The sequence below is a fragment of the Cajanus cajan genome, chromosome 4, assembly GCF_000230855.2.
Source record: "Cajanus cajan strain Asha chromosome 4, NIPB_CcT2T_4, whole genome shotgun sequence".
Lineage (NCBI taxonomy): Eukaryota > Viridiplantae > Streptophyta > Magnoliopsida > Fabales > Fabaceae > Cajanus > Cajanus cajan.
This window is the reverse complement of record NC_138520.1, coordinates 72,939,615-72,955,636: the sequence shown is the minus strand read 5'-3', so window position 1 is coordinate 72,955,636 and position 16,022 is coordinate 72,939,615. Positions and strand designations below refer to the sequence as shown.

The following is a 16,022-nucleotide window of genomic DNA, read 5'->3' as shown; positions in this document are numbered from 1 at the left end:
CAAAGGCACGCAACCTTGCGTCACTCCCCGGCTGAACGACTTCACTCAATTCTGTCTCCCTGGCCATTCAACAAATGGGGCATCGACATCCTTGGTCCGTTCCCGATAGCCGTGAGACAGTTAAAATTCTTGATAGTGGTCGTGGACTATTTCAGCAAGTGGATCGAAGCGGAGCCGGTAGCGACCATTTCATCAAAAAATGTAAAGACGTTCTTGTGGAAAAATGTTGTATGCAGATACGGTGTTCCTCAGGTGCTGGTATCGGATAACGGAACGCAATTTGCAAGTTCGAAAGTCCGCGAGTTCTGCCGGGGGATTGGAATCCGAATGACGTTCACCTCTGTTGAGCATCCCCAATCTAATGGTCAGGCGGAGTCGGCTAACAAGATAATTCTAGCAGGGCTAAAAAAGCGTGTCCAAGACTCAGGCGCTTCTTGGGCGGACGAGCTTCCCCGGGTACTATGGTCGTACCACACAACAGTGCATTCCTCGACCCAGGATACCCCTTTCAACTTAGTGTACGGGACGGACGCCATGATACCGATCGAAGTTGCGGAACCTTCGATACGTACTACGGCCTTTTCGGAAGAAGAATCTGACCAGGGAAGGCGAGTTGATTTGGACCTGATTGCTGAGACAAGAGAAAAAGCAAGGATAAATCAAGTGGCAGCCCATAGAAGAGCAGCTTTTAAGTACAACACGAAGGTTGTTCCGAGAGAGTTTGTGGTGGGAGATCTCGTTTTGAAGCGCGCTCAGGCGGCGCAAATGAGGAACAAGCTGTCAGCTAAGTGGGTCGGTCCTTACAAAGTTGATGATGTTGTCGGCAAAGGAGCGTACCGACTGAGGACCTTGGACGGAGGAATAATACCGAGGACGTGGAACGCGGCGAATTTACGTTTTTATTATAGCTGATCTCTTTGTATTGGGTGCACTCTTTTCCTAACTCAGTATTTTGTCCCCGTAAAAATGTGAGGGGTTTTTGCTGAGAAGGTTTTTAACGAGGCACCACATCTCAATCCTTAATAAATATGTCTTCTCACTCATAATTTTCATGACTTTTAACATTTGCTATTTTGAAGATAAAACTCGTGATTGTCGGCAAAAGTCCGGCTGGGCGAGTATAAATAACTCGAAGAAACTCGTGATTGTCGGCGAAAGTCCGGCTGGGCGAGTATAAACAACTCTTAAAACTCGTGATTATCGGCGAAAGTCCGGCTGGGCGAGTATAAACAACTCTTAAAACTCGTGATTGTCGGCGAAAGTCCGGCTGGGCGAGTATAAACAACTCTTAAAACTCGTGATTGTCGGCGAAATTCCGGCTGGGCGAGTATAAACAACTCTTAAAACTCGTGATTGTCGGCGAAAGTCCGGCTGGGCGAGTATAAACAACTCTCAAAACTCGTGATTGTCGGCGAAAGTCCGGCTGGGCGAGTATAAACAACTCTTAAAACTCGTGATTGTCGGCGAAAGTCCGGCTGGGCGAGTATAAACAACTCTTAAAACTCGTGATTGTCGGCGAAAGTCCGGCTGGGCGAGTATAAACAACTCTTAAAACTCATGATTGTCGGCGAAAGTCCGGCTGGGCGAGTATAAACAACTCTCAAAACTCGTGATTGTCGGCGAAAGTCCGGCTGGGCGAGTATAAACAACCCATAAAACTCGTGATTGTCGGCGAAAGTCCGGCTGGGCGAGTATAAACAACTCTTAAAACTCGTGATTGTCGGCGAAAGTCCGGCTGGGCGAGTATAAACAACTCTTAAAACTCGTGATTGTCGGCGAAAGTCCGGCTGGGCGAGTATAAACAACTCTCAAAACTCGTGATTGTCGGCGAAAGTCCGGCTGGGCGAGTATAAACAACTCTCAAAACTCGTGATTGTCGGCGAAAGTCCGGCTGGGCGAGTATAAACAACCCATAAAACTCGTGATTGTCGGCGAAAGTCCGGCTGGGCGAGTATAAACAACTCTTAAAACTCGTGATTGTCGGCGAAAGTCCGGCTGGGCGAGTATAAACAACTCTTAAAACTCGTGATTGTCGGCGAAAGTCCGGCTGGGCGAGTATAAATAACTCGAAGATAAAATGTATGATTTAAGTTGATTTTTAACTTGATACATTTTATTCACCGTTGTTAATCAGAATTTTAACGATTCAAGACAGACAAATCGAATTTTGGACGACCCATTCATAGAATTGCGGTTCAATGCTAATTTGATAAATTTTATTCATCTATTTGAATGCTAATCGGATTTTGGTGATCCAGGACAGACAAGTCGGGGTATGGACGATTCCCATATTTGAATGTTTAGTTCATTATGTGATTCGGCATTTGGATGATTAACTCAAACCAAAGTTCCATTCTTCAACTCTATGTCCGAATCGGAATTCCGGTGATTCATATGGTCAAAAAATATGATTCTAAATGAAATTTTCCACATTAATTACGTTCAGTCAGCATTTGTCCGATCACTTGGTTGAGTTTCATCTACACTTGAGAATTTTTCGTTCATTATTTAAAGTCGACATTTGGCCGACCACTTGGCCAAGTTTTTCATTTAAACTTATTTTGATTTCCTTGAGATGTAATCGGAATTTGGCCGATCCATTATGATTAAAAAACCTTCAAATTGGAACTTAGAATCTGACTGGGCAAATATAAATAACTCGAAGACCAAACAAAGTGATGTTCTTAACAAGTCGGAAAATGAACGATTCCCATATTAAACGACGACTCTAACAAGGTGGTGTTCTCAACAAGTTGGAATTTGACCGATTGACTCCACGAGGTTTCATTTACATGGAAAAATTGCATTACTTATTGTAGTCAGGAATTTACCGACCGGATCCTCGAAGCTTCATTATTAACTTAGAAAAATTTCTAAGTTAAACGTGAGACTTTATGAGTACAAATCGGTTAAATTCCGACTCAAGCAACTATTAGAAAAAATTTCTAAGCGTTATGTGGGTCGGAATTTAAACGACTCAAAACTTCGTTATTAACTTAGAAATTTTTTCTAAGTGTTGCTAGAGTCGGAGTTTAACCGATTGTACTAGGTGTCGCTTAAGTGGGTGTTTGGCCGACCATTCTGTTAAGATTCATTTTGACTTGGACAAGTTTTTCAATTATTATGAATCGGCCTTTGGCCGACCACGTGGCCAAGTTTCATTTAAACAAAAATTTCCACATTATTTCAAGTCGGCATTTGGCTGACCATTAAGCTAAGCTCCCTTAGAAATTTTCCACTTCATTTGGAATCGACATTTTGGCCACTATTCAAATCAGAAGTTGGACGCCCATGTGGCTACGTTTTTAACGTAAAAGTTTTCCTATATTATTTTGTGCGGGACATGGGCGACCACATGGAAAATCTAATTTTCATTGCCTTTGGAACAATGTCTATTATTTAACTGAAGTTTGGGTTTTAGAAAATTTTCAAGTTAATTCCAATCGGATTAGGAACGATCACTTTTGATTTTAAACTTAGAAAGCTCGGAGTTTTGACGAATACGCTTGAAAAATGTTCATTTAACTTGGAAATTTTCTAGTTCAATTTTAAACTCAGAATTTTGCTGAATACGCCTGGAAAATATTCTTTTAACTTAGAACATTTTACATACCACTAAAGCACTCGGAATTTTGACGAATACGCTTGAAAAATGTTCATTTAACTTGGAAATTTTCTAGTTCAATTTTAAACTCAGAATTTTGCTGAATACGCTTGGAAAATATTCTTTTAACTTAGAACATTTTACATACCACTAAAGCACTCGGAATTTGAACGAAGACATATTGGCCCAACTTAGAACATTTTATAGTCGTTAAGACACAAGAAAAGTATCACACATCCAAAACATCAAAATTCAATACAAAGAAAACCTAGAATATTAGAGGCACGCATAAGTTTCCACGAAAAAAGGCTAACGTAAAGCAGGTTCAATCATCTTCTGGGGGATCCATTAGTTCCCCATCCACAATTTCCTTGAAGTAGCCGAGCCCACTAAGGTCTATGTCAGCATGGAGAAACTTCACTTGACTTGTGGCGGCATCAAAACCTTCAACGAACTTCTTCAGAGAGTCCATCTTGGCCGCTTGAAGGTCGTTCTGAAGCTTCTCCACTTCAACTTTCATCATGGACAAATCACTCTCGAAGACGCTAGCAGCATCAGTCGACTTATCCCGAGACACGCGCGCCTCGTCCAACTCTTTCTCCAACACCACTTTCTCGGCAGCCCAAGCTTTCTTCTCTTCCTCAAAAGCACGACGACCTTCCAGCAGTTTGTCTTGTTCGTTGGATATCCACTTGAAGTCGGCCCTGCTTTTACTCAAGCTGTCCTCCAAAGAAGAGAGTTTTTTCCCCTGCACCTTGGAGTCCCTCACTAGCCCCCGAATTTTGTCTTCATTGACGAGTGAGAGAACCGAAAGACGGTTGGTTAGGGACTCAATTCCCTTTGCAATTGAGAAAGCACTCATCTTTTCTAAGTCGCCGCGGTCTCCCTCAAGTAGATCCGTTCCGCGAATATGGGCGCTGTGATTAAACTTTTCATCCCAGAAAGAGGCCACGCCACTACGCTCGTGACCATGATCCACTGGATCCCAATTTTCGCCGAGGCAAGCACTAATAGTCCTTTCAACGGATTGGACCTCGGTATCGCCCTTATCAATCTCGGTGGCTACCACTGTCTCCAAGTTCACCACCGACACGGACTTCTCGCCCTCGCGCCGACGCTTGTGTGAGGATTCGCCAACACCCCTCGCTGCAGTCACAGGTTTTTCAGTCTCCACAACCTTCTCGGTCGCCGATTCCCCGACCCTAGCAACTTGGGAAGCTTGTTGTTGTTTCCAAAGCTTGGCCAATTCCCGATTGCTCATACTCGCCATCCTATCTGCACGATGACCAAGTAAACATTATGTTATAACGAAAAATAAAGCATCACAAAGAAACAATAAGGTACAAAAGGGGCGATCGGCGAGAAACCGATTACCTATATATATTCTCAATTCATGGGGCCTACTTTCTAAATCTAAGAGTTTGGCGGTGTTGAAAATCGTTTTCAATTCCTCAAGTTTCCTAACATCCTCTTGGTCCTTCTCAGGAACCTTGTCAGGACTTAACCCACCACAGGGCTTAGTTTTCTCGTTCCAATACAAGGGATACCCTTTAAGTAAACCCTCGTTGCCAGGCGTACAATGAACTTGGAAATAGGATTTCTTGAAGTCCTTATAGGACGACTGAAAAAGTGTTAAAATTCCCCGACCCGATACCCCATGGACAGACACCCAACCACTGCGTTTATTGGTACGACTTTCAAAAAAATAAAAAAACTTTTCTACAGTCGGGATTAGCCCGAGACCCCCACACAAAACCTCAAAAGCTCGGATGAACGCCCAACTATTAGGGTGTAATTGAGTAGGTGCCACATTCAAGGCGCTCAGGACCCCTTTTTGGAAATCGGAAAGTGGCCACCTAACCCTAAGCTTAGAAATTAGAGTCGCATAGCAAAACGTAAAATGCTCAATGCCGTCACCCCTAATCCACACAAGGCTCACAAACTAGCACATTATCACCCTCAATACATACCACATGCTCCCTACAAAAACTGTCCATTTCAGCCCACGAATTCATTAGAGATGAGCAACGAAGCACATCATCCTTAACCCACTTATACGCGTCTCCATAACTTATAGCCTCCATGGTATAAACAAACTTGAACTACAAGGGGGAACTAAAAGGTCCTCTATAATCAAGAAAGGCCAAAGGGGGATTAGATAGGCGTACCTAAAGACACAAAAACGACCCTTTCTCACTCAACAAATGTCACCAACACGCCGTACACCACCGCGCACCACCGTAGTTCTCAAATGGAGCAGAGGTCCTCACCGGAGAAGAGAACGCAGGTAGAAAGAAAGGCCGCAGGTAGAAAGAAAGGCAAAGGAATTACAAAAAAGGAAGGCTACCCTATTTATAAGAGTCCAAAGGTCGCGCGTGGAGTTGGGAAACCCAAGGGTCGCAGCGCGTGTATTATAAGAGTCCAAAGGTCGCGCGTGGAGTTGGGAAACCCAAGGGTCGCAGCGCGTGTGGAACGTTACAACCCTTAACCCAAGGGACAAAAAAAAAGGGGGGGTGCATACCATTAACTTTAGCAACACGTTTGGCCACGTGGCACAGTCATTATTCGCACCCCTGCAACGCCGATTTTGCAATAAATACATGTCCTTTTTCGAGTAAGGTGAATAGACACCCCCTTTCAGGTTTTGAGAAATTGCGGTCTCACGTGACGAGTTGGAGTATCGCAGTGTACCGCCCAGGTCTCCATCCGACCTGGTTTTCCACTCGGCAAATACACAACCAGGTTGCCAGGCCTTAAGCCCTTTCGCCTTATAGGCTCAGGGCTGGAAGGCAAGTGTACCGTCTCGGTCGTGGGCCGATCTGATATTCTCGGACCATGACCGATGTCGTTAAGATGTATACTCGGTTTAGCCTTATCGCCTTACAGGCTCAAGGCTGGAAGACAAGTGTACCGTCTCGGTCATAGACCGATACATATTCTCGGCCTAGGTCCGATGCCGTTAAGATGTACACTCGGTTTAGCCTTCACGCCTCACAGGCTCAAGGCTGGAAGGCAAGTGTACCGTCTCGGTCGTGGGCCGATCTGATCTCCTTAACGGTGATAGGACGTCAACAGCCCTATACTCGGAAATTACCTGACTTGGCAACCAGGCCCTAAAATCTCTCGCCTTATGGGCACTCGGAAATAAGGTGACCATGATTTCCTACTCGGTATTAACCCGATGTAGGGTTCAGTAAAAGCCTATTCGGTCATGACCCGACTAGGCTTAGCGAGCTCGATTCCTCTTGCCTACCAGGAAACCACTCGGCACTTATCTTGTCGGATTTTCGGTATAGACCCTGTCGGTCGGACCCCGACTGAACTCGTTCCCGTTGATCTCGCATCATCGTGATAAGAACGGTTAGGGAAATCCCTTGATCCTCGGGGTCTAAGAGGCCCACGAACAACGCACCATAAAGCCTGAAACCCTAGAGTTGAGACGGCAGAACACACTTTTGAATGCTCTGGCTTTGAGGCACGACCTAGGAAAAAACCCTAGTCCACCCCTTGGCCGGAACAAGTTTATTTAATATATAATTACATATAATATTAATGTTTATTTTCAATAAGTTTCAAAATCTCATATTTTATGCATTACTATAACTTATATTTATAATTTTTAATAATATAATTGCATATATTATACTTATAATGCATATAAAAGTATTTTTTAATGAAAATATTACGTTACTATAAGATTATATAATTAATGACAATTTATTTTAAAATAATACTTACAATGGTTATTCTTTTAATTTATTTTAAATCTGCTGACATATCAACACCTTTCGTAAACTTTTAAACAAATAAAAAAAATAGTTAGGACTGATAGTAAGAGTCGATTTTTAGACAATAATAAAAGATAAATGAAATATATATAATATAAAAATTATAAAGATAAAATAATTTAAATATTGTGTATACCAAAAGAGAATATCTCATATATTATTAATATTAGTACAGAATAGATTGTCTATTTGGTGGCTCCTAAATTAATGTTCTGTTCTCGTGTTCTTGTTACCTAACATCCACATGTTGCATGCCTGTATATATAATTTCTATATTCTGCTCAGCGACAAAAGTCTTATCCATGATGATGCTTGACGATGGAATGACTCTTTCAAGGAAGAATTAAAATTTTTAAATTCCATCTTGTGCTTTTTTATTTGACCAGAGGAGAGGCTTTTACGAGAAAAAAAAAATTAAAAATAAAAGATTATAAAATAAAATCACGCAAAGAACGTGCATTGATTTTTTTTTTTAATAAAACATATTAAAAAAATGCTCAAAGTCAAAAAGTTTCATTGCACAAACAAAATGAGATACCAAACAAAAATAGACAAATTTTAACACTACAACAAAATTTATTTTTAATGACAATTATTTAATGGCAATAATTTAATTGCCACCATATGTAAAAATATTAATGGCTAATATATAATAGTCACTAAAAATATATTTATATTACACTAAAGTTTACTATTAGCGACAATTATTTAGAAAAAATTTAAGTGCCACATTGATTAGAGATAAGATAATTAAATAGTATATAAGTGAGTAATAACTATCACCTTACAGGTTCATTTTATAGGGTTGACTCCTAATTCACTATTCTAAATTGATATCAAATCACTCATTGTTACCAACTTCAATAGTGCTATAAAACAATTAGAGACCAACTTTGACCTTATAAATCTCACATTGCTTAAAAGACAACATAATTAAAAAATAAATTAAAAAATATATAAATAAAAGACAACTCTCATCTTACAAATTTCATATCGAGTAGAGATAAAAAAGTATATAAGTTATGAATTTAGAAAATGAAATTATAGGAATAAATTATTTAAAGTAAAGGAGACAATTGAAAAAAATAACTTTTAATAGCCTTTAAAATGGCTACTAGAATTGCCACTAAAAAAAATAAAATTTTCCGACAATTTAGTAGATCTTTACCGGCATTTTATATAAATGTCGGTAATAGTATTAGCGACACTGGATACACCAGCCATTAATTAAATGCTGGTAAAAAAATTATGGTCATTTATATGGCCGCTAAATAATAAGTTAATTGCCACAAAAAACTAGTTTTGGTGTAGTGTAAGAGAATTTGGTTTTGAATATTGAGTATGTTAAGGTATAGAGTAAAACACCATTAATATCTTATTATTTGATGAGTGAATCAGAGACAAAATAAAAATAAAATAAAATAAAATAAAATAAAATAAAAATTATATTTGATCGTATATAAAGAAGATTTTATTAAGTTGCATGAAAACTCATGACAAGACATCCAACCTAAATTATTAAGATATTAAATTTGTAAATTTTTCCTTACTTATATATTATTCAACTCACCCATTTCTATCTATTATAAATCATTTTTATAATCATAGATTCATATATACCCATTTGAATTAAGTATATTAAAATCACAATATACTTTAAATTAAGAAGAAAAAAAATAATTTTATTTGGTAACTTTATAGGAATAATAAAATCAAATCAAATCGAGTGTAGTCTTTAACTTAATTAATATACATTTTGCCTTAATTAAGTCATGTCTTCATTATATAAGGTGAGGAAATAGCATAGGGACCATGTGCTATGCTAAGCACTTTCCGAAGACCAACTGAAAAGAATATGGGTCGCTCCACTTTTTACCTTCACCTTCTTGTTTCATCTTTTCTTATTTTCACTTTGTTGCTGAATGCTGTCCATGCCAGTAAAAAGGTAAACCAGTTTATTTGCTTGTTTGCATACTGTTGTGAGGTTTCTCTTCGAAAATGAGGGGATGATTTTATAAATATGGTGTATAAATGAAATCTGGATTATGATACATAGGTTAATTACTTTATTTTTGTTACACTTAATCAATTGTTGGTATTTGATTTGCTGTTTATAGTGCTACATTGTATATTTGGGAGCACATTCTCATGGTCCAATTCCTTCATCTATTGATCTTGAAACTGCCACACGTTCTCATTATGATTTGCTAGGTTCAATCTTGGGAAGGTATATAAATTGATGAAACCATTAAATTCAGCCTAAGATCTGGTTTAGAAGAAACTGATTAATTGATTAACTCTGTTCTGTTTGTTTATCATTCACAGCTATGAAAAGGCCAAAGAAGCAATTATTTATTCATATAATAAACACATCAATGGCTTTGCGGCTGCACTTGAAGAGGAAGAAGCAGAAGATATTGCAAGTGCGAAAATAAACAGTGTTTTCAACTAATTTTTCGTTAGGTTCAAATCTTTTAGTTGACACTATGATTCCACTAATGCAGAAAAACCAAACGTGGTATCTGTGTTCTTGAGCAAAGAGCATAAACTGCACACTACTCGTTCATGGGAGTTTCTTGGACTGCAAAGAAATGGAGTGAATTCAGCATGGCAAAAGGGAAGATTTGGTGAAAATACAATCATCGCTAACATTGACACAGGTAAACTTTATAGCATTACTGCACTTTATTTAACAATCCAATATTCTATATATTTCCTAAAATGGTGTTATGGTTTTGAGTTTAATGAGTATCACTTTAATACCTAAAAAGTCATTAAGTGAAGTAGTATTTCTATATTTCATTTTATTACAAAAAGATTAAAGTGAACGAAGATTTTATATATAAAATCAGGAACTAATAAGGTTAAAAAAAAATTCACAAAATCAAATATTAAAGTGACTGATACTTGCAAGTTAAAATCTAAAATGGGATTTTATTCGATTAGTTATCAATTAAATATTTTGAAAGAACATGAATACTAATGATCATGACCAGAAATATCAATTGATCCTATAGTTTACTGTACATTTTATTTGTTTATTTTATTGAGGATGGATAGAAGGTTGACGTTGTCATAACATGTTAATTATAGGACTTTTAGGTGCTTTCCAGGTTTTCAAATTAATTAATTAACCTAGCTCTACTCGCCGACAAGCACTACAGCCTTTCTTGAGTTGGTAAGATGCTTTTTGAACAAAGGTTTTGAATACCGAAAACACTTGCAATCGATAGTTATCTATCTTATTAGATTTTGTTATTTGGAAACCTATTATATATAGAGATGGAGATATATATATATAAAATTAATTATTACATATTATTTAATATTTTTTATATTACGTAATTTATCTTAAAACATTAAGTGATGCAAGTATAACACTTGGTATCAATTAATTGAAAGTTATATATACATAAAGTAATAAAATAGTATACAAATATATAAAGCATTATTATACTTAATTTTTATGTTTTCTTATCACTTTTCACAATTTTCAGAGGATTTCCATTTTAATTATTTCAAAACAACAGCAGTACAGCACATATCTGTAATTACTTATATTTTTGTAGATTTAATAATTTTTTGGGGGAAGCTTTTGGTCTTAATAAATAAGTCAAGTAATGTATTTTTAGCCTTTGCGTACAAGAATTCAAATTTTCTCATTTTTCTATTATAAATTATTACATAATATTACTATTCTGAAAAGGTAAAGATCGATAATGATGAACTGCACTGTGATGTAAGATTTAAGATTCCCTGGCAGATAAGATGTGGGAATAAGAATTAGTTTATAGCTAGAAGATGCTATGAGTGTTGATGCACACACAAAAAAGATGCAGGGTCAACAGTAAGGAATTTATATTTGTGTTAATGTCTAAAATATGATAGATCTAAAATGAGATTTCTAAATTCTTTAAATACTCTCCGAATTTCCCCCCTTTGTACAGGTGTTTGGCCTGAATCCAAGAGTTTCGCTGACAAGGGAATAGGTCCTGTCCCCACAAAATGGCGTGGTGGTAATGTCTGTCAAATTAACAGACTTCGGGGTTTGAAGCGAGTTCCATGTAACAGGTCCTCTTCCTTTCTTTTAATATTATTGCTTGCTTCCTATAGAATAACTGATTATAATATTGTATAAGTAATTTTAAATTTTATTCTATAGTTACAAATATATAAATAATTAGTTTAAGCACAATCTATAAATTATATATTGAAAGAGAAAATATATTTAACAAGTATCACTGCAAAAAAGCATATGTATAATCATTTAACATTAATATAATATCAAAATTTTCAAAATAAAATTAAGATATATAAAAACAACGTGATAACCCATGAGTCAGCACAGTGATCTGACATCATGCACCTATACATTATCACCATGATTTATTTAACATCTATTATTATTACCGTTTGCAAAATCTTTTAAGTCAATAGTATAGTTACAGTAATCATGACAAGTATTTAAGCTTAACATAAATAAGAATATATGCATGCATAATGATATGCACTTGTTGCTGGTTTTAAATCTTCTATGCCTGCAAAATCTTCAACAATATACAATCCAGGAAGCTAATTGGAGCAAGATTCTTCAACAAAGCCTACGAAGCATTCAACGGCAAACTTCCCTCGTCACAACAAACAGCACGTGACTTTGTAGGGCATGGAACACATACTCTATCAACAGCAGGTGGCAATTTTGTTCCAGGTGCGAGTGTCTTTGGCAATGGCAATGGCACTGCAAAGGGTGGATCCCCAAGAGCTAGAGTTGCAGCTTACAAAGCGTGTTGGTCTCTAACCGATGCTGCAAGTTGTTTTGGCGCGGATGTGTTAGCTGCTATTGATCAAGCCATAAGTGATGGTGTTGACGTGATTTCGGTTTCTGTTGGAGGCCGAAGTAGTCTCAGTGCTGAAGAAATATTCACCGATGAGGTTTCCATTGGGGCGTTCCATGCACTTGCCAAAAATGTACTAGTGGTTGCTTCGGCAGGGAACGATGGACCAACACCTGGAACTGTTATCAATGTGGCTCCGTGGTTGTTCACAATTGCAGCTAGCACACTAGACAGGGACTTCAGCAGTACTCTAACTTTTGGAAACAATCAGCAGATTACGGTATTTTCTTCTTCATTCTTATAGTATTATCAAGTATTAGCTCAAATTAATACACCTATACTCCCTCATCTTGTGTTAATAAAAATAAGAAGGAGAGGATTGAGAAATGTAGAAAATTATATTACTTTATCACAGTTGGTCTTCTATTTATAATTGTATATAGAATAAGTCATGATCATTATATAAATGCTTAATCAAAATACTAAATAGACATAAAACTAGCTATAATAGTAACTTTTCTGTGCAACTTCTTTTAGCATAGTATTTCTTGTACTCAACCTTTCAATATATTCTCTTTTGATTCAGGATATCTGGAGATAATATATATGTAAAGACCACGGCATAATGTAATATAAATTAAATAAGGTTTATATAAAGTTAAGACAGATCATAAATGTATGTATCAAGATCACAGATTATTATTGTTAGAATAATTGTGTTTTCTACTACAGGGAGCTAGTCTTTTTGTAAACATCCCACCAAACAGGTCATTTTCTCTAATCCTTTCAACTGATGCCAAACTCGCCAATGCCACAACCAGAGATGCGTAAGTACAAAGCTCAAAAACTATTTCATCAAACAAACCTTGTTTATTGAATGACCATATATATTTATTTTCTCATTGCAGTCAACTGTGTAAGCCTGGAACACTTGATCCTAGAAAAGTAAACGGCAAAATAGTGTCATGTCTTCGAGATGGAAAAATAAAATCTGTGAGTGAGGGTCAGGAAGCTCTTTCTGCGGGTGCCATGGGAATGATTTTGGGCAATCAAGAGCAAAATGGGAACACACTTCTTGCAGAGCCTCATGTTTTGTCCACTGTCAACTATCCTCAAGGCCACAAAAAAACAACACCCGCTAGTTTTGACATTACTGCCACCACGTAATTATCCTTAAGATTTTCAAACGATCATACTACAAAAGAAAGGCTCCTCCATTTATGCACACACATGCATACGTTAATTATATATATGTTTATATTTCAGGGACCCTACAATAAACTCGAATGCTACATTAAGGATGTCTCCAGCAAGAACATTGCTTGGTCGAAAGCCAGCTCCAGTTATGGCTTCATTCTCATCAAGGGGACCCAATAAGATTCAGCCCTCAATACTCAAGGTGCACACTAGTATCTTAATATTTGGTATATATCAACTACATATGCAGAGTTTAATGATAAGATTGCAATTCTCAACTAGTCAAATATTACTGATAGTATGACTTTTTTTTTTTCTTAATTGTTATAAAAGTGAGCTTATCATAAACGATAATTTATAATTAAATGACAGTACTGTACTTCTTATGTATTAATTATCTTGACTCTGATGAAACTTGTTTTTTTTAATTTCTGTTTTAGCCTGATGTAACTGCACCTGGTGTGAACATACTTGCTTCCTATTCACTATTCGCTAGTGCATCTAACCTACCATCAGACACACGCCGAGGGTTTCCATTCAATGTATTGCAAGGAACTTCGATGTCATGTCCTCATGTTGCTGGCATTGCTGGACTTCTCAAAACACTTCATCCTAATTGGAGTCCAGCAGCTATTAAGTCAGCAATCATGACCACAGGTATTCTTTTTCTATTTACTCACCTTGAACAGGCATCGATACAAGTTTAAAAGTAAACTTTTGAGAAATTGTTTTTTACTGAATTAAATAGCTTTTTTCAGTAAAAAAAAAAAACAAACAAACAAACAAACTCTTGGAAACACTTCTAATCTGGTACCTAAACAAACTTTTTGTCCTATATAATATATGCATTTTCTTATTTATTTAAAATATGTGTTCTTGCAGCAAGCACAAGAGATAACACCAACAGACCAATACGAGATGCATTTGATAAAAAACTGGCAAACCCTTTTGCATATGGATCAGGACATGTTCAACCTAACTCTGCAATAGATCCTGGACTTGTTTATGATCTAAGCATTGTTGATTACTTGAACTTCCTATGTGCTTCCGGATACGACCAACAACTCATTTCAGCACTCAATTTCAACAGGACATTCACTTGTTCAGGATCTCACAGCATAACAGACTTGAACTACCCATCAATCACATTGCCAAATCTTGGATCAAATGCCATAACTGTTACTCGCACAGTCACTAATGTTGGGCCACCAAGCACATATTTTGCAAAAGCCCAATTACCAGGATATAACATCGCTGTTGTACCCAATTCCTTGAGTTTCAAGAAAATTGGTGAAAAGAAGACATTCAAGGTAACTGTACAAGCTACAAGTGTAACTAAGCGAGGAAATTATAATTTTGGGGCATTGCTATGGACAAATGGAAAGCACGTAGTTAGAAGTCCTATCACAGTTCGGCGCAAATGAAAATTTTCCTTGGAGTTAGTTGTTATATAGGTTATCACATTAATGCAGATGCATATGTAAATGCATCTCGTTTGTGTCGCTTGACTGAGACCCTTAGTTATTTAATCTTTTCTTTTTTGAGTTGTTGGGTTTGTTTTGTAATATGATTGATACATGGGCGCAACACACTGAAAACCAGATCATTATATAAAAGAATTTTTGTTATGAATATATTTGTTTGTCACAGGATTACTTCAAATATTAATTTTAATCGATGAACTGCGGATTATTACAATGACTTTCTCTTAATTGATGATATTGTTTTGTTACTTTTTTTTTTTTTTTTTTTTTTGCTCGAGTCTTAAAATTATACCAAATTTCTTTTCAACAACTTATCCAAAATCATGGACCTCCTTTGGAATCACGTATCAAATTATAACAACATAGTTGAGTTTATGTGTACAAAATTCTTGTATTATGTTCAAATAATTCCTTATTATTAGGTCGTTAAAGCAGTTATAATTCCTTAGATAATTGTTGTGATTATCGAACAAACTTTAATGATTTCACAACACGTAATTTAATGATGATCGAAGTATAACTTTTTTACTTTTAAATGGCATTAATATTAAACCCATATAGCATCAAAAAAATGTTAAACCCATGTAGTTAATCATGCATGTAATGTTCATTTCTCTTCCCCAACATGTGAGATTTTTTACCCTTGAAACAACTGGGCCGGGATTTGCTTTTTTGGGTCATGCATTAATTGGGTACTACTGTATATACTAGTAGTACTAGTACTAAGCCCACTAACACCCAACATCTGGGTTTGAAGATTTTAGATAAAGCAAACAAAAATGTATAGTCTAGTTCTCTGAAATTAACAGTGAATTTAGTTTTCTGAAATTGGAAGATGGTGTCATATTAAATAGTTCTGAATCAAAAAAAAAAAAAAGTCAATATCGTACTAGTTCAAATTATATAGAGATAGATGGGGTTCATTATTATAAGAGTAATCTTGAAAGACTTATTTCACTCAATAATTCATGTTCTGCATTAAATTTTAAAAATTTAATTACTGAATTAAATATCTTTAATGCATTGGTCAATTCTACAAATATTTTTAAAAATTTTGAAAATTATAACTAAATCGTTAAAATTTAATGTTAAACATGAATTAGTAAATAGATCT

At 36.5% G+C, this 16,022-nt stretch overlaps 1 protein-coding gene across 1 annotated transcript; it reads left to right on the top strand.

Annotated features, from left to right (window-relative positions):
• The first annotated feature begins 9,179 nt into the window (after window positions 1-9,179).
• Window positions 9,180-15,058, top strand: LOC109789633 (subtilisin-like protease Glyma18g48580). The gene is made up of 11 exons (XM_020348636.3): window positions 9,180-9,337; window positions 9,510-9,619; window positions 9,718-9,815; window positions 9,897-10,052; window positions 11,340-11,463; window positions 11,961-12,507; window positions 12,960-13,054; window positions 13,136-13,390; window positions 13,494-13,626; window positions 13,865-14,081; window positions 14,307-15,058. The coding sequence occupies exons 1-11, from the start codon at window positions 9,212-9,214 to the stop codon at window positions 14,846-14,848; spliced, it is 2,403 nt and encodes an 800-aa protein (XP_020204225.2). The 5' UTR covers window positions 9,180-9,211; the 3' UTR covers window positions 14,849-15,058.
• Window positions 15,059-16,022: the final 964 nt, after the last annotated feature.

What these genes read in the sequence shown, in the direction of transcription:
- LOC109789633 (XM_020348636.3), top strand. Translation starts at nt 9,212, where the DNA reads ATGCTAAGCACTTTCCGAAGACCAACTGAAAAGAATATGGGTCGCTCC. An exon ending in AAGCGAGTTCCATGTAACAG is followed by an intron (nt 11,464 to 11,960) that starts GTCCTCTTCCTT and finishes TATACAATCCAG; the next exon opens with GAAGCTAATTGGAGCAAGAT. An exon ending in TTTGACATTACTGCCACCAC is followed by an intron (nt 13,391 to 13,493) that starts GTAATTATCCTT and finishes TTTATATTTCAG; the next exon opens with GGACCCTACAATAAACTCGA.